Below are 23004 nucleotides of genomic sequence, written 5' to 3'. Positions count from 1 at the left end.
CACCCCTATCCCAGGCCCGAAAATGACATTCCACATTAAGCAGAGGTTCATCTGCACATCTGCCAAAGTGGTATACTGCATCCACTGTACCCGGTGTGGCTTCCTCTACATTGGGGAAACCAAGCGGAGGCTTGGGGACCGCTTTGCAGAACACCTCCGCTCAGTTCGCAACAAACAACTGCACCTCCCAGTCGCAAACTATTACCACTCCCCCTCCCATTCTTTACATGACATGTCCATCATGGGCCTCCTGCAGTGCCGCAATGATGCCACCCGAAGGTTGCAGGAACAGCAACTCATATTCCGCCTGGGAACCCTGCAGCATAATGGTATCAACGTGGACTTCACCAGTTTCAAAATCTCTCCCACCGCATCCCTAAACCAGCCCAATTCGTCCCCTTCCCCCACTGCACCACACAACCAGCCCAGCTCTTCCCCTTCACCCACTGCATCCCAAAACCAGTCCAACCTGTCTCTGCCTCCCTCACCTGTTCTTCCTCTCACCCATCCCTTCCTCCCACCCCTAGCCGCACCCCCATCTCCCTACTAACCTCATCCCACCTCCTTGACCTGTCCGTCTTCCCTGGACTGACCTATCCCCTCCCTACCTCCCCACCGAAACTCTCCTCTCCACCTATCTTCTTTTCTCTCCATCTTCGGTCCGCCTCCCCCTCTCTCCCTATTTATTCCAGAACCCTCACCCCATCCCCCTCTCTGATGAAGGGTCTAGGCCCGAAACGTCAGCTTTTGTGCTCCTGAGATGCTGCTTGGCCTGCTGTGTTCATCCAGCCTCACATTTTGTCATCTTGGATTCTCCAGCATAGAACATAGAACATAGAACAGTACAGCACAGAACAGGCCCTTCAGCCCACAATGTTGTGCCGACCATTGATCCTCATGGATGCACCCTCAAATTTCTGTGACCATATGCATGTCCAGCAGTCTCTTAAATGACCCCAATGACCTTGCTTCCACAACTGCTGCTGGCAACGCATTCCATGCTCTCACAACTCTCTGCGTAAAGAACCTGCCTCTGACATCCCCTCTATACTTTCCACCAACCAGCTTAAAACTATGACCCCTCGTGCTAGCCATTTCTGCCCTGGGAAATAGTCTCTGGCTATCGACTCTATCTATGCCTCTCATTATCTTGTATACCTCAATTAGGTCCCCTCTCCTCCTCCTTTTCTCCAATGAAAAGAGACCGAGCTCAGTCAACCTCTCTTCATAAGATAAGCCCTCCAGTCCAGGCAGCATCCTGGTAAACCTCCTCTGAACCCTCTCCAAAGCATCCACATCTTTCCTATAATACGGCGCCCAGAACTGGACGCAGTATTCCAAGTGCGGTCTAACCAAAGTTTTATAGAGCTGCAACAAGATCTCACGACTCTTAAACTCAATCCCCCTGTTAATGAAAGCCAAAACACCATATGCTTTCTTAACAACCCTGTCCACTTGGGTGGCCATTTTAAGGGATCTATGTATCTGCACACCAAGATCCCTCTGTTCCTCCACGCTGCCAAGAATCCTATCCTTAATCCTGTACTCAGCTTTCAAATTCGACCTTCCAAAATGCATCACCTCGCATTTATCCAGGTTGAACTCCATCTGCCACCTCTCAGCCCATCTCTGCATCCTGTCAATGTCCCGCTGCAGCCTACAACAGCCCTCTACACTGTCAACGACACCTCCGACCTTTGTGTCGTCTGCAAACTTGCTGACCCATCCTTCAATTCCCTCGTCCAAGTCATTAATAAAAATTACAAACAGTAGAGGCCCAAGGACAGAGCCCTGTGGAACCCCACTCACCACTGACTTCCAGGCAGAATATTTTCCTTCTACTACCACTCGCTGTCTTCTGTTGGCCAGCCAATTCTGTATCCAAGCAGCTAAGTTCCCCTGTATCCCATTCCTCCTGACCTTCTGAATGAGCCTTCCATGGGGAACCTTATCAAATGCCTTACTGAAGTCCATATACACCACATCCACAGCTTGACCCTCATCAACCTTACTAGTCACATCCTCAAAAAACTCGATAAGGTTTGTAAGGCATGACCTACCCCTCACAAAGCCGTGTTGACTGTATTTGATCAAGCCATGCTCTTCCAGATGGTCATAAATCTTATCCCTCAGAATCCTTTCTAACACCTTGCAGACGACAGACGTGAGACTTACCGGCCTATAATTGCCGGGGATTTCCCTATTTCCTTTCTTGAAGAGAGGAATTACATTTGCCTCTCTCCAGTCCTCAGGTACGACTCCAGTGGAGAGCGAGGATGCAAAGATCTTCGCAAGTGGCGAAGCAATTGCATTTCTCGCTTCCCAAAGCAGCCGAGGACAAATCTGATCCGGGCCTGGCGACTTGTCAATCTTAATGTTTGACAAAATTTTCAGTACATCAGCTTCCTCTATCTCTATCCATTCCAGCATGCACACCTGCTCTTCAAAGGTTTCATTCACTACACAGGTCGTTTCTTTCGTAAAGACAGAAGCAAAAAACTCATTTAGGGCTTCCCCTACCTCCTCAGGCTCCACACACAAGTTCCCTATGCTATCCCTGATCGGCCCTACTCTTTCTTTGACCATTCTCTTATTCCTCACGTAAGTGTAAGCATCTGCAGTTCCCATTATCTATGGTGATTCTGTTTGATTAGATTCTGATTTTCCAAATGTCCTGCTATTATTTTCTTCATAGTTGATTGCCACATATTTCCAACAATAGATGTTAGGTTGTTTCGATTGTAGTTATCTTCTTTTTGCCTCTCTCCTTTTTAAATAGGGATGTCACATTGGCAGTTTTCCAGCCCTCAGATGCTTCTCCAGAATCTAAACCTTTTTGGGAAATTACAATCAATGCATACACCGACTCTGAAGCTCATTGTTGAGAATCTTAGAAAGTAAACCATCACGGCAAAGAGTCTAATCTGCTTTCACTCCATTAGATTGTCTACTGCTACTTCTCTCATGGTAGTGATGGCGTTGTAGTGACGGGCTTAATTCCTCCCTGTATTCTTTCATAATAAGGGGATCCTTGAAGTATCTTCCACTGTAAAGACTACCCTTTTCTCATTATCACTGATAATGGGAACTGTAGATGCTGGAGAATCCAAGATAACCAAGTGTGAAGCTGGATGAACACAGCAGGCCAAGTAGCATCTCAGGAGCACAAAAGCTGACGTTTCAGGCCGAGACCCTTTTCTCATTATCATTGTTTCTTGATTTAAAAATTAACCTGGCCGTTACAGCCTAGCATATGATTAAGGGCATTACCTCTAAAATCTTCTTGGCTCAAGTGTTCAATAAATTGCTACAACCTGAAAGAAGTAATTCTTCCCTGAATTAATGGGCAACCAATTTGAAAATGTGGCCTCTGATCGTAAAATCTTTCACAAATGGGAGTAATCTCTACGGATATACACTATCAAGCCTCTTCAGAATCTTACCTGTTGAAAAAATAAGATTTTTTTCAATCTTATAAACTCCAATGAATGTAGTCCCACCCTGCCCAACTTTCATAAGCATAGCAATCCCCTACGCCATTTCCGAAATCAACCCAGTCAACATGAGGTGTACGGCCTCCGCAGCACTCGCTCTGTGGCCGTACGTGACTTGTAAGTTACCATCCTGCTGCTACTTCTCGACTTCTATTTGTGATGCAGTCCTCTGTCCATCCTAACATACTACTCTGGAACACATGGGCTCTTTTCTTTTGAGACACCTTATCAGCTGTACCTTATCAAATGCTTTGTTGAAATCTCAATGTACTACATCAACTGGTGGTCCTTCATCAGTAATGTTTGTTTCCTTCTCAAAGCACTGTAGCAAGTTTGTCAAGTATTACTTCTCCTTTATGAAAGGATGTTAACTCTGTAGGATGTTATAGCACACTCAGTACCCTGTTATTTCATCTTTCATTGCAGGCATGAACATCTACCCAGGTTGACCTAAATTGGCAATACTGGCTTACTATTTTGTCGAAGTATCTTTGTAATAATGGTGTTATGTTCACAATCTTTCAATCCTCTGAGAATTTTCCACATCTAAGGATTCTTGGAACATTATCATCAGTGCCTCCATTGTATCTGTAGCTGCATTGTTCAACATGAGAGGATACAACTCATCACACCCCCTGGATATTTTCTCTCCTGATTGGAGTCATGTTTGGAATTCTGTGCAGTGACATTCACTTTTAACAGTTTGCTAAATACTACCAGGAACAGAAATTGTGATCCAGGTGCAACTAAACTAAAGCTTTCAGCACGGAAGAAAGTCTTTCAATTCATTATGAACCTAATAACTCCTGAAAAGGGCAATACAATTTGCCTCAGTCCATAAAGTTCTTTCTCGAACATGCTGAGATGTATTATCTGTGTTTCTTCAAATTTACCACAGATTCTGTTTCAATCACCCTTTCAGCAATACGCATGACAACAATTCGGCATTCTTCGTCCCCCTGTAGCTTCCGTTGCACATGTGCATTGTTAGCTGATTATTTGTTTGTGTGCCTGCTTTATTGCTCAAATGGATCAAGGTAAGTTGGTGTTCTTTTGTCATCAAAACTATTGCCTCCTCACTCTCCTCTTCCTTGTTTTATCCCTCTGCTGGAATATTTAATTTGTCGACATATCTGAAATATGTTGTTGAATGGTGATAATAAACTCATATTCCACTTGGGAACCCTGCAGCCCAATGGCATCAATGTGGACTTCACCAGCTTCAAAATCTCCCCTTCCCCCAACGCATCCCAAAACCAGCCCAGTTCGTCCCCTCCCCCCACTGCACCACACAACCAGCCCAGCTCTTCCCCTCCACCCACTGCATCCTAAAACCAGTCCAACCTGTCTCTGCCTCCCTAACCTGTTTATCCTCTCACCCATCCCTTCCTCCCACCCCAAGCCGCACCTCCATCTACTACCTACTAACCTCATCCCACCTCCTTGACCTGTCCGTCTTCCCTGGACTGACATATCCCCTCCCTACCTCCCCACCTATACTCTCCTCTCCACCTATCTTCTTTTCTCTCCATCTTCGGTCCGCCTCTCCCTCTCTCCCTATTTATTCCAGAACCCTCACCCCATCCCCCTCTCTGATGAAGGGTCTAGGCCCGAAACGTCAGCTTTTGTGCTCCTGAGATGCTGCTTGGCCTGCTGTGTTCATCCACCCTCACATTTCACTATGTTAGAACATAGAACATAGAACATAGAACAGTACAGCACAGAACAGGCCCTTCAGCCCACAATGTTGTGCCGACCATTGATCCTCATGTATGCACCCTCAAATTTCTGTGACCATATACATGTCCAGCAGTCTCTTAAATGACCCCAATGACCTTGCTTCCACAACTGCTGCTGGCAACGCATTCCATGCTCTCACAACTCTCTGCGTAAAGAACCTGCCTCTGACATCCCCTCTATACTTTCCACCAACCAGCTTAAAACTATGACCCCTCGTGCTAGCCATGTTGTTGAATGGATTGGGTTTTGTGCCATTTCATCCCCCATAGACCATCTACCAAGACTGTTGCTTGTTCTAACAGTTATTAACTTGCAGAGTGGAAAATGCAGTTTGAAAGAAATGGAACGTTATTGATGAAGAAGTTGATGCATAAATTGCTGTGATCTTCCAAACAACAAACTCACCTTCAATTCTTTCTCAGTCAGAGCATTATGCCGGCGCAAATGAATCGTGTTCTCAATGGGACTTCCAAAAACATGGAATTGAATTTGCATATTGATTTCTTCTTCCCTCTTCAGAAATGCAATGTCGCATCGTGATGAAACTTCCAAGGCAATGATTGTGTCCTTCAATGAAGGGAAAAGTGACTTTTAGATTCATGGAAATATTTCAGTACTTCCATATACATGAAAGGCAAACATTCTCCCTGCATGCTGACCCAACTCCGCAAGACTAGGGCATGACCCAGTCTCATTTTATCGTATCTTTCTGATTTTACGTGCCACGGGATCATCATTGCAGTGTAACAGAAATGTTGATCATGGAAATTTATCACCGTTTTCATAAATAATGGCAAATTTTCAACACCTTGCAAGTCTATGCAGGCTCAATCTTGCCTGCTGCACAAAGATATTCTTACACTGCTTTCAATGTTAGGGCTCAAACAAAACACAATCATTACACAAATGCATCAACACACTACTTTCAATAGGATCTGGCGCAGGCTTGGGGGGCCCAAGGGCCTGTTCCTGTGCTGTAATTTTCTTTGTTCTTTGACAGGATAAAAAGGAAAAGGGAGGTGTATAACAGTCATCAAGGGAACAAGAGTCCCTGTAGACGCACTAACGTCAACCAGGCCAACATCCCCAGCACTGAGGCACTGACCATCCTCGATCAGCTACAATGGGCTGGACACTTCATCTGTATGACTGACACGAGACTCTCCGCATGTTCTCATCCCAGCTTCAAAACAGCAGGCGAGACCCAGATGTGCAGAGGAAGCACTCGGTGATAAACTCAAGGCCTCAATGGTGAAGTGCAACATCCCTGCAGACACCTGGGAATCGCCAGCCTAAGACGGTCCAAAGCCTGAAGAGCACCTGGGAAGGCATCAAACACCTCGAGGCTTGCCTTTGGAAGCAGTGGGAGCCATGCAGCCACACCAACACCTCCCTCACCCCTTCCCACGACTGCCTTCTGCCCCAAGTGCAACAGAGCCTACGGTAGCTGCATCGGTCTGTACAGCCGCCGATCAATTCAGCCTGAGAGTGGGAGAGTGTCAGAGTGTCATCCATATCTGCGAGAAAGCACCATGATCATGATGTATAGTGTGCAGGGGCATCTCGTCATAGCAATTCAGAGAACAAATACAGGGCAACAGAACACTGGTGACCAAGATTAGGATGAGGGAGAATCTCAAAATCTTCTACAAGTGTCTCAGAGGGTAAGAGAAAACCCAGGGAAAACCAAGTCTCATTAGGGATGAAGAGGCAAATCAATGGTTTGAACTGGAGAGCAATTGTCAGGTGTTAAATGAGAACTTCACATCAGCTTTTACATGTGAGAAGGAGCACACAATTCCCGAGCAGAATTAACAGAGACTGGGGAGATGTTAGGTGTTTTGGTGAATTTAAAATTGGACAAATCCCAGGTTTGGATGAGGTGTATGCCAAGATGCCCAGGGAGATGAGAGAAAACATTCCACTCGCCCTCATACAGAGCTTTCACAAGTACCAAGGGACTGGAGAACAGGTAACATAGTTCCACTTATCAAAATGCGTGACAAACATAAAGCAGAGTATTACAGACCGGTGAGTATCACATCAGTAGATCGGAAAATATTGGAGATATTCTGAACGGCAGACTTAATTTTCTTTGAAAGAAGCAGGGTTTGATCAGCGACGGTCAGCATAGCTTTGTCAGACGGAGGTCATGCCTCACAAACCTAGATGATCCTTTCAAAGAGGTGACGGAGTGTGCAGAAGGGAGTTGATGTGGTGAAAATAGATTTCAGCAAAGACTTGGACAGGGTCCCAAATGGGAGCGTGGCAAAGAAGGTAAAGCTCATGGGGTCCAGGAAAATACAGCAAGTTGAATCCACAGTTACAGATTGGTCAAATGGGCAGGTCAGTGGTAGATGGAATGTTAACCCTGATCAGTCAGGTAATGCAATTTGGACAAACTAACAAGGCAAGGAATCATTCAAAGAAATGCCAAGACACGAGGAAGGTCAGAGGAATGGTGTGATCTTGGGGTACTCGTCCACAGATTCCTGAACATGGAATGGCAGCTTAAAAGGACAGTTCAGAAAGCATATGGCTCAAGAGCTGTACAGGACTTTGGTTAGGCCCCAACTGAAGTGCTCAGTGCAGTTCTGGTCTCTCCATTATAGAAAGGAGGTGTTTGCATTTGAGCATGTGTGGAGGACATTCATCAGGATGTTCTGAGGGGGTGAAGCATTTTAACTCTTGGGAGAGTCTGGATAAGTTTGTGTTAGTAATAACTGCCAATGGTGGAGTCTGAGATCACACAGTGTGGAGCTGGAGGAACACTGCAGGCCAGGCAGCATCACTGTTGCCGATCTCTGATTAAGGGTCTCGGCCTGAAACATCAGCTTTTGCGCTCCTGAGATGCTGCTTGGCCTGTTGTGTTCAGCCAGCTCCACACTATGTTCTCTTGGATTCTCCAGCATCTGCAGTTTCCATTGTATCTAGCATCACTGTTTTATCTGGATAAGGTTGGATTGTTTTCTTTCGAGTAGAGAAGGTTGAAGGAGGTCCTGAAAAAATTGTTTGGATTATTATGGGTATAGGCGAGGTAAAAAGAAGGTCCATAATGGGGTCGGTGGCGGGGGGCGGTGGTGGTAGAGGAAGAGATACGTACATTTAAGCTAAAAGCTCAGAAGGAATTTCAGGTAAGAAAAGACACCCAGAAGGTGCTGGGTGTTTGGAATTCATTGTCTGGGACTTTAGTTGAGGTGGTGGATAATCTTTTCACATTAAAGAAAAAGGGTTGGTACAGCACTTAAAATGAAATAACATTCAAGGCAATTGGCCTATTGCTGGATCATGAGGCGAATGTCAACTTAGTGTGGCTTCAGTGGTTACAGACACAATGGAATGAAGTGCTTGTTCAATTCTGTAGAATTCTCTGATTCTGGAGCAGGGGACAGTGAGTGGACAGCACGGGACAGTTCACCTATCTTCTCCTTTATCCATCTTCTATCTGCCTCCTGACTTCTCCCTATTTTTTACAGAATCCCCTTCTCCCCCGGTTTTCAAGAAGGGTCTCAATCTGAAACGTCAGCTTTCTTCCTTCTCTGATGCTGCTCGGCCCGCTGTGTTCATCCAGTTCCACACCTTGTTCTCTCAGATTCTCCTACTACCTCTGAGGAAACTTCCTTGTTTTTGCACCGAAACTGTGGTGAGAATGTGGAATGCACCGACTGTGTGGGTGGTAGAGTCAGAAACCGTGATAACATTTAACAAGTCTGTGATTGGGTATTTGCGATGCCAAGGCATACAAGGCTCTGGGTCAAGTGCTGGGAAATGTGATGAGAATAGTTCGGGACTTGCATCTTGTGAGGGCACATACAATTTGCTGAAGGGTCTGTTCCATTGCCATAGCACTCTATTATGCTGTCCCTCAATGATCCTATGACAACTAAGTGAAGGTTTACAGAAACAGGTACTTTTCAAGGACAATGCCAAAAGGAAAACTGATGCACACACAAAGTGCATGTAAGAATTTAACCAAGGATTAACACCACTGAAGAACTGGAATTTGTGCCAATGCACCCAACCTGCAGATGAAAATGCAGTGTCCAGTTTGATTGCAAACTGCAACAACCACCAGTTAGTAACATGATCAATGGAAATATCTGAATGCCTGTTCTTGTGATCTCAAGCATTTACCTGCATCGAGTGAAATCCACCACCATAGTTCTGTTGCATCGTTAGCCGCCTCGCAATCCATGTTGCGTAGTCAATATCATTCCTTGACAATGCTTGAAGCAAGGCATAAGCAGTGGTTTCCACAGTCATCGCAGAAGCCTGTGCTGCTTCAATTGGATACGGCTTCTCGTCCTCCAACAATGGAGGCTTTCCAGTTACCAACATCACAATCTGTCATTTGACAATGGGATTAGCTGAGAATAAAGTTGACATCATATAGATTTTTGTTTGCATTTCAACAACACAACAATGGTTTTGCTGGTCAAGATCCAGCATTATCTCACCACTGATGTCTATAACATTCTCCATACTTCCCGCTCAGTGATGGGTCCTTTTCTTTGGGAAAAATAGGCACCTTCGAATGCAAATGAATCAAGATGAGCTTTAGTTTCTCATCAGGCTACATGGCAGTTATTACAAGATGTTATGAACAAAAGGTGTAGGAGCAGATGAAACCATTCATAGCATCAGTCTGGATGATCTTCTTGCCCTCATCCTGAGGAGGCATCACAGATCTTAACTTACACGCAATTCAAATTATTTCACGCAATGACAAGACTGAATGTTCTGGATACTGCAAATGCCATGGCACCTGGTAGTATCCCACAAACTGTATTGGAACAATGTGCCCCAAGGTCACCACACCAACAGTAAATGTTTTCCAGTCCATTTTTAAACACTCGCGACACTCACATTTCAGAGAAAGATGACCTATCACGCAATCGGCAGACAAATTGTCCTGACCAATTATGACCTCAATGTATTCTCAATCATCAGCAAAGTAATGCAACATCTGGATGACAGTGCTGTCAAACAGCTGCACACGAAGGTTCAGTTCACTTTTCGTCATGCCACACTTCTCGTAACCTCGTTCAGGATTTACCACAAATATGATCAGAGATCCTGAGCTTGAAAAGGAAGGAAAGTGCAAACTGTCATTTCCACCAAGGCAAGTTCTGATTGAATGTGGTGTGAAGCAGAGGAATAGAAAATTGAGTCAGTGGCATTCACGGGATATCTGCACTGGCTGAAGTCATGTCTTCATTTGAGCCAAAGTGCAGACATGAATGTTCATTGAATATTGTCCAGGTGTCCAGCAGAATTCATGACTTTTCCAACAGTGAAGTCAACGATGAGAAAAAACAGTGAGACTTGGACAACGATCAGGCTTGGCCTGATAAAGGATAAGTAACATTTGCACCATACAAGTGCTAAGCAGCAATCAGCTCCAACCAGAGAGAATATGACCATATCACAAAATTCCATGTCCTTACCCTAACTGGGTCAGTTATATAATCAGCAGTAGCCAGGTCCGTGGTACAAACCGCCCTGCTGTGGAAGAGGGTCAGGCAAATCCAAGTGAGTGATCGTGGTTGGAGACTCATTCGTTGGGGGCAGAGTTTCTGTAGCCACATTTGAGACACCAGGGCTGTGTGTTGCTTCCCTGGTACCAAGGTCAAGGACATCTCTGAGTGGCTGCAACAAATGAATGCATTGGTTAAGGAGCTGGTACTGGGCTAGGCTTTCAGGTTCATGGATAATTGCGACTGCTTCCTGGGCAAGGGGTGACGTGTGTAAGAGGGATGGCTTGCACCTAAACTGAACGGGAACAAATACCCTCACAGGGAGGTTTGCAAGTGCTACTTGGGAGGATTTAAAGACTGGCAGGCAGCTGGGAACCAGAGCAGGAGGTCAGCAAGTAGATGAATTGATGGCAGGTCCATGTTAGGGCCAATAAATCAGAAAAGAATGGCAGTCAGAGACAGGTACATGAACATGATGGCACGAACAAGCTGAAGTATGTTTATTTCACTGCAAGGAGTATGACAGGTAAGGCAGATGAGCATAGAGCCTGGATCAGTACATGGGTCTCTGATGTTGAGGCTATTACAGGGGCTTGGTTGAGACAGAGACAGGACTGGCTGCTCAATGTTCCAGGGTTTCATTGTTTTAGACAAGATAGAGGGGAAGGTAAAAGAAGGAGGTGCACTCCTAACCTGTGGGAAATGTTAAATCTGCACCTGGAGAGGACATTCTGGAGGGCTTGCCCACTGAGGTAATAGAGGTAGCGTTCAAAAATAAGATAGACACAATCACTCTGATCAGATTAAACTAATAGCCTGCTCCCCTGTTGCCACTGACACACTGAGGAACAAATATGTAGGCAGCTTTTGAAACGATGCAATAAGTCAGAGTTGTCACAGTCAGTGAATTTAACCTCCCCGGTATTGACTGGGACTCCCTTACAACAAGAGTTTAAACGAGGCTGAATGAACACAGCAGGCCAAGCAGCATCTCAGGAGCACAAAAGCTGACGTTTCGGGCCGAGACCCTTCATCAGCGAGGGGGATGGGGTGAGGGAACTGGAATAAATAGGGAGAGAGAGGGAGGCGGACCGAAGATGGAGAGTAAAGAAGATAGGTGGAGAGAGCATAGGTGGGGAGGTAGGGAGGGGATAGGTCAGTCCAGGGAAGACGGACAGGTCAAGGAGGTGGGATGAGGTTAGTAGGTAGATGGGGGTGCGGCTTGGGGTGGGAGGAAGGGATGGGTGAGAGGAAGAACCGGTTAGGGAGGCAGAGACAGGTTGGACTGGTTTTGGGATGCAGTGGGTTGGGGGGGGAAGAGCTGGGCTGGTTGTGTGGTGCAGTGGGGGGAGGGGACGAACTGGGCTGGTTTAGGGATGCAGTAGGGGAAGGGGAGATTTTGAAACTGGTGAAGTCCACATTGGTACCATTAGGCTGCAGAGTTCCCAGGCGGAATATGAGTTGCTGTTCCTGCAACCTTCGGGTGGCATCATTGTGGCACTGCAGGAGGCCCATGATGGACATGTCATCTAGAGAATGGGAGGGGGAGTGGAAATGGTTTGCGACTGGGAGGTGCAGTTGTTTGTTGCAAACTGAGCGGAGGTGTTCTGCAAAGCGGTCTCCAAGCCTCCGCTTGGTTTCCCCAATGTAGAGGAAGCCACACCGGGTACAGTGGATGCAGTATACCACATTGGCAGATGTGCAGGTGAACCTCTGCTTAATGTGGAATGTCAACTTGGGGCCTGGGATAGGGGTGAGGGAGGAGGTGTCGGGGCAAGTGTCGCATTTCCTGCAGTTGCAGGGGAAGGTGCCGGGTGTGGTGGGGTTGGAGGGCAGTGTGGAGCGAACAAGGGAGTCACGGAGAGAGTGGTCTCTCCGGAAAGCAGACAGGGGTGGGGATGGAAAAATGTCTTGGGTGGTGGGGTCGGATTGTAAATGGCGAAAGTGGCGGAGGATGATGCGTTGTATCCGGAGGTTGGGAGGGTGGTGTGTGAGAACGTGGGGGATCCTCTTGGGGCGGTTGTGGCGGGCGCGGGGTGTGAGGGATGTGTTGCGGGAAATACGGGAGACGCGGTCAAGGGCGTTCTCGATCACTGTGGGGGGAAAGTTGCGGTCCTTGAAGAACTTGGACATCTGGGATGTGCGGGAGTGGAATGTCTTATCGTGGGAGCAGATGCGGCGGAGGCGGAGGAATTGAGAATAGGGAATGGAATTTTTGCAGGAGGGTGGGTGGGAGGAGGTGTATTCGAGGTAGCTGTGGGAGTCGGTGGGCTTGAAATGGACATCAGTAACAAGCTGGTTGCCTGAGATGGAGACTGAGAGGTCCAGGAAGGTGAGGGATGTGCTGGAGATGGCCCAGGTGAACTGAAGGTTGGGGTGGAAGGTGTTGGTGAAGTGGATGAACTGTTCGAGCTCCTCTGGGGAGCAAGAGGCGGCGCCGATACAGTCATCAATGTACCGGAGGAAGAGGTGGGGTTTGGGGCCTGTGCAGGTACTTTCGCCATTTACAATCCGACCCCACCACCTTGTCTTGACATTTTTCCATCCCCACCCCTGCCTGCTTTCCGGAGAGACCACTCTCTCCGTGACTCCCTTGTTCGCTCCACTCTGCTCTCCAACCCCACCACACCCGGCACCTTCCCCTGCAACCGCAGGAAATGCTACACTTGCCCCCACACCACCTCCCTCACCCCTATCCCAGGCCCCAAGATGACATTCCACATTAAGCAGAGGTTCACCTGCACATCTGCCAATGTGGTATACCGCATCCACTGTACCCGGTGTGGCTTCCTCTACATTGGGGAAACCAAGCGGAGACTCGGAGACCGCTTTGCAGAGCACCTCCGCTCAGTTCGCAACAAACAACTGCACCTCCCAGTCGCAAACCATTTCCACTCCCCCTCCCATCCTCTAGATGACCTGTCCATCATGGGCCTCCTGCACTGCCACAATGATGCCACCCGAAGGTTGCAGGAACAGCAACTCATATTCCGCCTGGGAACCCTGCAGCCTAATGGTATCAATGTGGACTTCACCAGTTTCAAAATCTCCCCTTCCCCTACTGCATCCCTAAACCAGCCCAGTTCGTCCCCTCCCCCCACTGCACCACACAACCAGCCCAGCTCTTCCCCCCAACCCACTGCATCCCAAAACCAGTCCAACCTGTCTCTGCCTCCCGAACCGGTTCTTCCTCTCACCCATCCCTTCCTCCCAACCCTAGCCGCGCCCCCATCTACCTACTAACCTCATCCCACCTCCTTGACCTGTCCGTCTTCCCTGGACTGACCTATCCCCTCCCTACCTCCCCACCTAAACTCTCTCCACCTATCTTCTTTACTCTCCATCTTCGGTCCGCCTCCCCCTCTCTCCCTATTTATTCCAGTTCCCTCTCCCCATCCCCCTCTCTGATGAAGTGTCTAGGCCCGAAACGTCAGCTTTTGTGCTCCTGAGATGCTGCTTGGCCTGCTGTGTTCATCCAGCCTCACATTTTATTATCTTGGAATTCTCCAGCATCTGCAGTTCCCATTATCTTTAAATGAGGCTGAATTTGTTAAGTCTATCCCAGAGAGTTTCTTGACACAATACATGGATAGAAGATGGGCCATACTGGTCTTTGTCCTGGTCAGGTAACTGGTGAGAAGGGTGGGAAAGCATGTTGGAAATAGTGATCACAACTCCTTCAATTTTAAGATTGCTATGAAGAAGGAGAAGTCAGGACCTTGGGGGAGAGTAAATTATATCAATTTTAGGTAGGAGCTGGGGATTGTTAATTGGGAGGAGCTGTCACATTTGCCATATGGGAATTGTTTGAAGGCCTGCTTATGAGTTTTGGATCAGAAAGGAGGAAGGACAAGGATGGCAAGGTAAAGACCCTTGGATAATTGGGGAGGTTGTGAAGTTAGTCAAAAGGGAAAATCAAAAATACGTCAGGTTCAGGAAGCTAAAATAGAACAGGGCTGACATAAAGAAAGCAGAAAAAGAAAGGGCGATGAAATGGAGGCAAGGAGGGTTAAAGGAAATCCCAAGGCATTCTAAGAGGATAAACAGGGAGAAAGTAGGACCATTCAGGATAAAGGAGGGAACTTGTGTACGGAAGCAGAGGATGTGGGCAAAATCCTAAATGAGTACTCTGCATCACTATTCACTCAGGCGAAGGGTGTGGAGGATAGTGGGATTTGTGTGGAGCATGCTCATATGATAACAGCATTTTGAGATCAAGAAAGAGCATTAAGGTGGATAAGTCCTCAGGACCCAATGGTATCTACTCAAGGGTTTTTGAGCGAGGTGAGAGAGGAGATTGTCAGGGCATTCAGCAATATCTTTGTATCCTTGGTCGCCACTGGAGGGGTACTGGAGGACGAGCAAGTTGCTAAATGTTCTTCTTCTGTTCAAGAAGGAAAATAGGGTCAATCCAGGAAACTAGAGACTAGTGAGTCTCTCATCGTTCATTGGGAAGCTATTGGACAGAATTCTTCGGGATTGTATTTATCTGTATTTGGAACAGCATGGCCCAATTAGGGACAGTCAGCATGGCTTTGTGCAGGGCAGGTCATGTCTTACTAACTTGATCGAATTTTTTCAGGAGGTAACTAATGTGATCATTGAAGGTAGAGTAGTGGATATTGTTGACAGGGATTTTAGCAAGGCTTTCAAGGTGCCTCACGGTAGGATCATCCAGAAGATTAAGATCCATGGGGTCTGTGGTCACTCAACTGCTTGGATTCACAACTGGCTTGCCCAGAGAAGACAGAGGGTGGTGGTGGAAAGGTGCTTTTCAGGCTGCACATCCAGGACTATTCTGTTCTGCAGGGATCTGTACTGGGACCTCTGCTGTTGTGGTATATATATAAAATGACCGAGGTGAAAATATAGATGGATGGGTTCCTAAGTTTGTAGGCGATAGAATGATTGGTAGAGTGGTAGTTAGGGTAGAAAGTCATAAAAGGATACAGAAGGATACAGATCAGTTGCAGAAATGTCAAGTGAATTTTAATCCGTTAAGTGTCAAGTGCTCCACTTTGGGAAATTAAATGTTAAGGAAAAATATACAGTTAATGGCAGGACCCTGAACAGCATTTGTGTATACAGGGATCTTGGGATTCAGTTCATCGCTCCCCCAAAGGGGCCACACAAGTTGATAGAGTGGTAAAGAAGACGCATGGCATGCTTGCCTTTATTAGTTGGGGAATCGAGCACAAGAATCAGGATGTCATGTTCCAGCTTTAGAAGACGTTGGTTAGGCCTTAAGTATTGCACTCTTAAGAATCGTATCCAATTCTGGTCGTCATGTTACAGGAAGGATGTGGAGGTTTTGAATAGCGTGCAAAAGAGGTTACCTGGATTTGAGGGCTTGAGCTCGAAAGAGGAGGCTGGAAAGACTCAGACTATTTTCTCTGCAGACGTTGAGGGAAGACTTGAAAGAGGTTTACAAATTTATGACATGCATAGACAGATTCTGACTGTAACCCTTCTCCCAGATTTGAAATGTCTAAAACTGGGGGCATGTATTTAAGGTGAGAGGGGGAAAGTTCAAAGGAGATGTCAGAGACAATTCTTATATACAGAGAGTGGTCGGAGTCTGAAAAGCACTGCTGGGGTGGCTGTGGAAGCAGATACAATAGGGCCGTTTAAGACACTTTGATATAAGTACATGAATATACAAGCAATGTAGGGATATGAATCAAGGACATTCGGAAGGCTTTAGCTAAATTTGGCACCATGTTCGGCACAACATTGCACGCCAAAGGGCCTGTTCCTCTGCTGAAGTGTTCTCGGATCTATGTTAATCAATGCGACTGGAACCGTAGATCAGAGACAATAGATTCTACGGCAAGTAACTCACTTTGGACTTCTCAACATCTGTCCACTGCCGATAAACTCCAAATCCGGGTGTCAATGAAATACTCTTCACTCAGCTCAACGAGTGCGACTCCGACAACACTATCGATAAACGACAGCAATGCAGTCAAAACATCCCATTGATTGATCCCCCTTCTTATGTCAGGATATAGGAAAACAAGTAGGCCATTCAACCCTTCAAACACTTTCTACCATCCAATGAGATTATAACTTAATTGTGGCCTACCTCCATATTGCCTTTGGTCCATATCCCTCAAAACTTTTTTTCCTTTTGGTTGAACTGAAAATTTACAATTAACAATGGATCTAGAGTTAACTGTTGTTTGAGATGGGGAGTTACAACGAGACAATGCACCAATTCATCAAACTCCTTCCACAGTACCTGATAATTGTGTGATCCCTACCACCCAAAAATATTTAAACAGCAGCTCCAGAATCTGCATGTTCCCTGTCAAAATCAGCAGAATCCTGATCTGGAACTGTATGACTGTGACTTCATTTCCACTGAGTAAAAGCAATTCATCTCCTGTCCTCAGTATTTCATTAATATATTCATACCACGTGCATTGCAGCTATTCAACAGGCCAATTCTCCACAACCTTCTTAACAGCAATTCTGGATGGATAGCAAATGCAGCCCAAGAAAGCAACATCAATGACATGCTCGTGAATTTTAAAAATTATATTGACAATATTTATGGATTATAACAAATCCCAGACTTCATGACGTCTCAAATCCGTTCTCCCCCTCTCCCCACTGCTTTGATGTGCATTCATGATTGTGATTTACAAAGAACAGCAACTAATTTGAAACAATTAACTAGCAAAAATAGAACAGAAATGTAGTTCTGTGCAAAACCAATGCGAAACAGATAGGAGCAGATAGCGAAGGGGACTGTTGGAGAATGCAGAATATAGACAGATTGGAGAGTTAGGTGGAGAAATGGCAGATGGAGTTCAATCCGGGCAAATGCAAGGTGATGCATTTTGGAAAATCCAATTCAAGAGCGAACTGTACGGTGAATGGAAAAGGCCTGGGGAAAATTGATGCACAGAGAGATCTGGGTGTTCAGGTCCATTGCACCCAGACGGTGGCAATGCAGGTCAATAGAGTGGTCAAGAAGGCATACGGCATGCTTTCATTCATCAGACAGGGTATCAAGTACAAGATTTGGCACGTCATGTTGCAGTTTTATAGGACTTTGGTTCACATTTGGAATACGGCGTACAGTTCTGGTCGCCACATTACCAATAGGATGTGAATGCTTTGGAGATGGTGCAGAGGAGGTTCACCAGGATGTTACCTGGTATGGAGGGCACTCGCTATGAAGAGAGGTTGAGTAGATTGGGATTATTTACATGAGAAAGATGGAGATTGAAGGGGGGGACCTGATTGATGTCGACAAAATCATGAGAGGTATAGACAGGGTGGATAGCAAGAAGCTTTCTATCCCAGAGTCGGGGGACTCAATTACTGGTCGTCACAATTTCAAGGTGAGAGGGGAAAAGTTCAAGGCATACGCGTGGAAAGTTCTTTATGCAGAGAGTCGTGGGTGCCTGAAACGCATTGCCAACGCAGGCGGTAGAGGCAGGCACAAGAGCGTCATTTAAGATGTATCTAGACAGAAACATGAATGGGCAGGGAGCAAAGCGAACAGATCCTTGGAAAATAGGCGACAGGTTTACATAAAGGATCTGGAACGGCGCAAGCTTGGAGGGCCAAAGGGCCTGTTCCTGTGCTGTAATTTTCTTTGTTCTTTTCCTCTTTGAAACAGTTTGAAGGCTGGCTATCAGCTAGACAACAGCAGCGATCCCTGAGATTCGTCATTCGAAACAGGAAGGAGTTTCCAACATCAATTGGAGAGACAGCATACTTGAAGATTCAAGTCACTATTTCATCTACAACTTTCCACTCACACCGGTGAAATGCCCTTTCAGAACTACAGTGCACGTTAGTCCAGAACATGCTGCACTCAAGCCACTTCCATTTTTCCACTTCCTGAACTACAATTTGATCCCTTCATTTCCTAGTTTGTATGCTTTTATGTTTTTCTAGTCTTGAAGATTTCTACAGTACAAATTTATAGTTGCCCTGTTATAGGAAGGATATTTTTAAGCAAGAGTGGGCACAGAAGAAATTTACCAGATCGTTGCTGAGCATGGAAGGTTTCAGTGATAAAGGAAGGTTGGGTCAGCTGGAACTTTTTTCACTGGAGCAAAGGGGGATGAAAGGTGACCTGATCGAGGTTTATGAATAGGACACGGTTGGAGGGATATGGGCCAGGAAGAGGCAGTTGGGACTAGTTTAGTTTGGGATTATGTTGGACCCAAGGGCTCATTTCCACGCTGTACGACCATGACTCTATAAAATAGGCTGACAAGGTCAAGTAACACATACCGTACCAAAACGAGCAAAAAAAAGCACAGCATCCCCTTCAAATTACATCTCACCACAGGACAAGTTAAGGCCAGGCTACTACATAGAACAAACATCAACACTGCATCTCAAACCTCCACTGGAATTGAATAGTTTTGCATTTATCTTGATAAGTCAAACCACATTCTGTTCTCCAACCCTCTGGTGCTTCCCTTGTGAGAGGAAATGAAAAACTGGTCAGGGCCACTGAGATTTTCTTTGAGGTAACAAGGTGTACAGCTGGACGAAAACAGCCGGCCAAGCAGCATCTGAGCAACAGGAAGGCTGACGTTTCAGGCCTAGACACTTCTTCAGAAATGGGGGAGGGAGAGGGGGTTCTGAAAAATAGGGAGAGAGCGGGAGGCAGATGGAAGTTGGATAAAGGAAAAGATAGGTGGACAGGAGACAGACAGGTCAAAGAGGCAGGGATGGAGTGCAGGTGGAAAGCAGACAGGTCAGTTCAGATAGGACGAACAGGTCAAGGCGGTGGGAAGAGGTTAGTAGGTAGGAGGTGGGGGTGGGGCTTGAGGTGGCAGGATGGAATAGGTGGGTTGGTTTTGGGTTGCAGGAGCAGGAGGGGAGATTTTGAAGCTTGTGAAGTCCACATTGATACCACTGAGCTGTGGGGTTCCCAAGCGGAATATGAGGCGCTGCTCCTGCAATCTTCAGGTGGCACTGCAGGAGACCCAGGATGGACATGTAATCTGAGGATTGGGAGGGAGAGTTGAAACGGTTCGCGACTGGTAGGTGCAGTTCTTTCATGCATCGGTGACTTGCAAAGGTCCCCAAGCCTCCGCTTGGTTTCCCTGATGTAGAGGGGGCCACAATGGGAACAGCGAGTACAGTATATCACATTAGCAGATGTGCAGGTGAACATCTGCTTGATGTGGAATTTCTTCTTGGGGCCTGGGATGGGGGTGAGGGGGGAGGTATCGAGACAGGTGAAGCACTTCCTGCTGTTGCAGGAAAAAGTGCCGCGTGTACGGGGTGCTGGAGGGGAGTGTGGGGCGCATAAGGGAGTCACGTAAGGGTGGGGAGGGAAAAAATGTCTTTGGTGGTGGGGTCAGAGTGCAGATAGCAGAAGTGTCGGCGATGATGCATTGAATCCGAAGGTTGGTGGGGTGGTACGTGAGGGCGAGAAGGACTCTGTTTTGGTTGTTTTATGGGGAGCGGGTGTGAGGGGTGAGTTGTGGGAAATGCGGGTGACCCAGTCGAGGGTGTTTTCGACCACTGCGGGGGGTGGGGTGTGGAGTTGCGGTCCTTGAAAACTAAAACTTCTCTTTCAAATCCTCCCACTTCCTACAGACAAAGCGGGTGGCCAGGGTATCCACATGGGCCCAAGCTATGCTTGCCTCTTTGTAGGTTACATGGAACGATCCCTCTTCCGTACCTACACTGGCCCTTAACCCCACCTCTTCCTCCGTTACATTGATGACTGTATCGGCGCCACTAATGTGGGAGCTGCATCTGCTGTTCTCATTGTGGCCTCCTCAACATCAGGGAAACCAAGCGGAGGCTTGGGGACCGCTTTGCACATCACCTCTGCTCACTTCACACTAAGCAACTCCCCCTCGCAGTCCTCAGATGACATGTCCATCCTGGGCCTCCTGCAGTGCCGCAATGATGCCACCCGAAGGTTGCAGGAAGGGCACCTCATATTCTGCTTGGAAACCCTGCAGCCCAATGCTATCAATGTGGACTTCACAAGCTTCAAAATCACCCCTCCCCACAACTGCATTCCAAAACCAGCCCAGCTCATCCCCGCCTCCTGAACCTGTCTTTTCTCCCTCCTATCCCCTCCTCCCACATCAAGCCCCACCACCATCTCCTATCCTCTTGATCTTTGGCCTTGATTTTTGAGTCTTCATTTTCTACAGATTTCGTACCAGAGGGCTGGAGGGCTGCAAATGTTCAAGAAGGGCAGGAGAGATGACCCAGGTGATTATAGACCAGTGAGCCTTACGTCTGTTGTTGGAAAAGTTTTGTAAAGGATGAGAAGAGATAGGATTTATAAACATCAAGCAAGCACCAATTTGATTGGAGATCATCAAAATGGATTCGTCAAGGGCAAGTCGTGTCTCACAAACCTCAGTGAGTTTTCAGAAGGTGACCAAGCATGTGGACGAGGGAAGGGCCGTTGACGTGGTGTACATGGACTTCAGTGAAGCCTTTGATAAGGTTCCACGTGGTCGGCCATTCGACCAAATATGGACGCATGGGATTGAGGGACATTTAGCAGTTTGGATTAGAAACTGGCTTTCTGTAAGAAGGCAACTAGTGGTGGTTGATGGAAAATATTCAGCCTGGAGTCAATTCGCTCGTGGTGTGCACAAGGATTTGTTTTGGGACCACTGCTGTTTGTCATTTTTATAAATGATTTGGATGCAGGCACAGGTGGATGGATTACTCAGTTTGCAGGTGACACTGAAGTTGGTGGAGTGGTGGGCAGTGTGGAAGAACGTCGCAGGTTGCAGGGAGACTTGGATAAACGGCAAAATTGGGCTGAAAGGTGGCAAATGGAGTTCAATGTGGATAAATGTGAGGTGATTCACTTTGGGAAGAATAATAGGAAGGCAGAATACTGGGTCAATGGAAAGATTCTGGGCAGTGTGGATGTGCAGAGGGATCTTGGTGTCCATGTACATAGATCCCTGAAAGTTGCCACCCAGGTTGATGGTGCTGTTGAGAGGGCTTACAGTGCGTTAGGTTTCATTGGTAGAGGGAATGAGTTCCGGAGCCGAGATGTCACGCTGCAACTGTACAAAATGCTAGTGCGGTCTCATTTTGGAATATTGCGTGCAGTTCTGGTCGCCCCATTACAGGAAGGATGTGGAAGCATTGGAAAAGGTGCAGAGGAGATTTACCAGGATGTTGCCTGGTCTGGAGCAAAGGCCTTATGAAGAAAGGCTGAGGGGCTTGGTCAGTTCTCATTGGAGAGAAGAAGACTAAGAGGGGATTCAATAGACACATACAAGATGCTCAGAGGATTAGATAGGGTGGACAGTGAGAGTCTTTTTCCGAGGATGATGACATCAGCTGGTGCGAGCGGGCACAGCTACACAATGAGGGGTGATAGATTTAAGACAGCTGTCAGAGGCAGGTTCTTTCCTCAGAGAGTGGTAAGGGCATGGAACACCCTGCCTGCCAATGTAGTTAGGGGCATTTAAACAGTCCTTGGATAAGCATATGGATGATGAAGGGATAGTGTCGGGGGATGGGCTTCGATTAGTTCACAGGTCAGCGCAACATCAAGGACCGAACGGCCTGTTCTGCACTGTATTGCTCTATGTTCTATCTCCCCACCTGCACTCTTCTTCAGTGGTTCCATCCCTGTCTCTTTGAACTGTCTGTCTCCTCTCCACCTATCTTCGATCCACCTCCACTTCTCTCCCTATTTATTTCAGAATCCCCTTCCCCTGCTCCATTTCTGAAGAAGGGTCCAGATTCAAAACATCAGCCATCCTGTTCCTCTATGTTGCTTGGGCTGCTGCGCTCATCCAGCTCTGCACCTTGTTTCCTCAGATTCTCTGGCATCTGCAGTTCCTACCATCTCTGAAGAGATTTTCTTTCTCTTCTCCCACAGCAGTCTTGGAAACAACTCATCTGGGCGTGGGGATTTGTTCACTTTTAAACCAGCCAAAAATTTCAATTTCACACTGCATCTTCCTGCTTTATAGACATGAATGCTCCTCCTTGAAGGGAGAGCAGATGGGAGGGACTTGTCTACTGTATCAATGCCCTTCAGTTCTGAACACAGATTGCTCCCTGACCCCGTGTACACCCCGGTTTCTAACTGGCGCTACTCTTTCCCTGGTTATTCTCCTGCTTCATGTACCTGTGGAATATCTTGATATTCTCTCCAATATTGGCCACCACCGTTTCTTCACACTTCGTTTTTATACGCCACTAGTCATCCATTCATTTGCTTCCTTCGCACTTGTCGTAAACATGTCCTGAACATTCCTCAAGATCCAGGGTTTTCCAGGCTTGTCGATTATAAATTTCACCCAAAATGGAAT

General features: G+C 46.9%; 1 protein-coding gene across 1 annotated transcript in view; it reads right to left on the bottom strand.

Annotated features, from left to right (window-relative positions):
* Positions 1-23004, bottom strand: part of LOC132207615 (complement C4-like) — a 201613-nt gene that overhangs the window by 162608 nt on the left and 16001 nt on the right. Inside the window, exons 4-5 of the mRNA XM_059643559.1 lie at positions 9369-9578; positions 5640-5801 (exon numbers count right to left, since the gene is read on the bottom strand). Of these exons, the coding sequence (XP_059499542.1) occupies positions 5640-5801; positions 9369-9572 (366 nt within the window). The 5' untranslated portion in view covers positions 9573-9578. The remainder of the gene's footprint in view (positions 1-5639; positions 5802-9368; positions 9579-23004) is intronic.

This window comes from Stegostoma tigrinum, unplaced genomic scaffold, assembly GCF_030684315.1.
Source record: "Stegostoma tigrinum isolate sSteTig4 unplaced genomic scaffold, sSteTig4.hap1 scaffold_111, whole genome shotgun sequence".
NCBI lineage: Eukaryota > Metazoa > Chordata > Chondrichthyes > Orectolobiformes > Stegostomatidae > Stegostoma > Stegostoma tigrinum.
The sequence above is the reverse complement of the archived record's forward strand: the minus strand, read 5'-3'. Positions and strand labels throughout refer to the sequence as shown.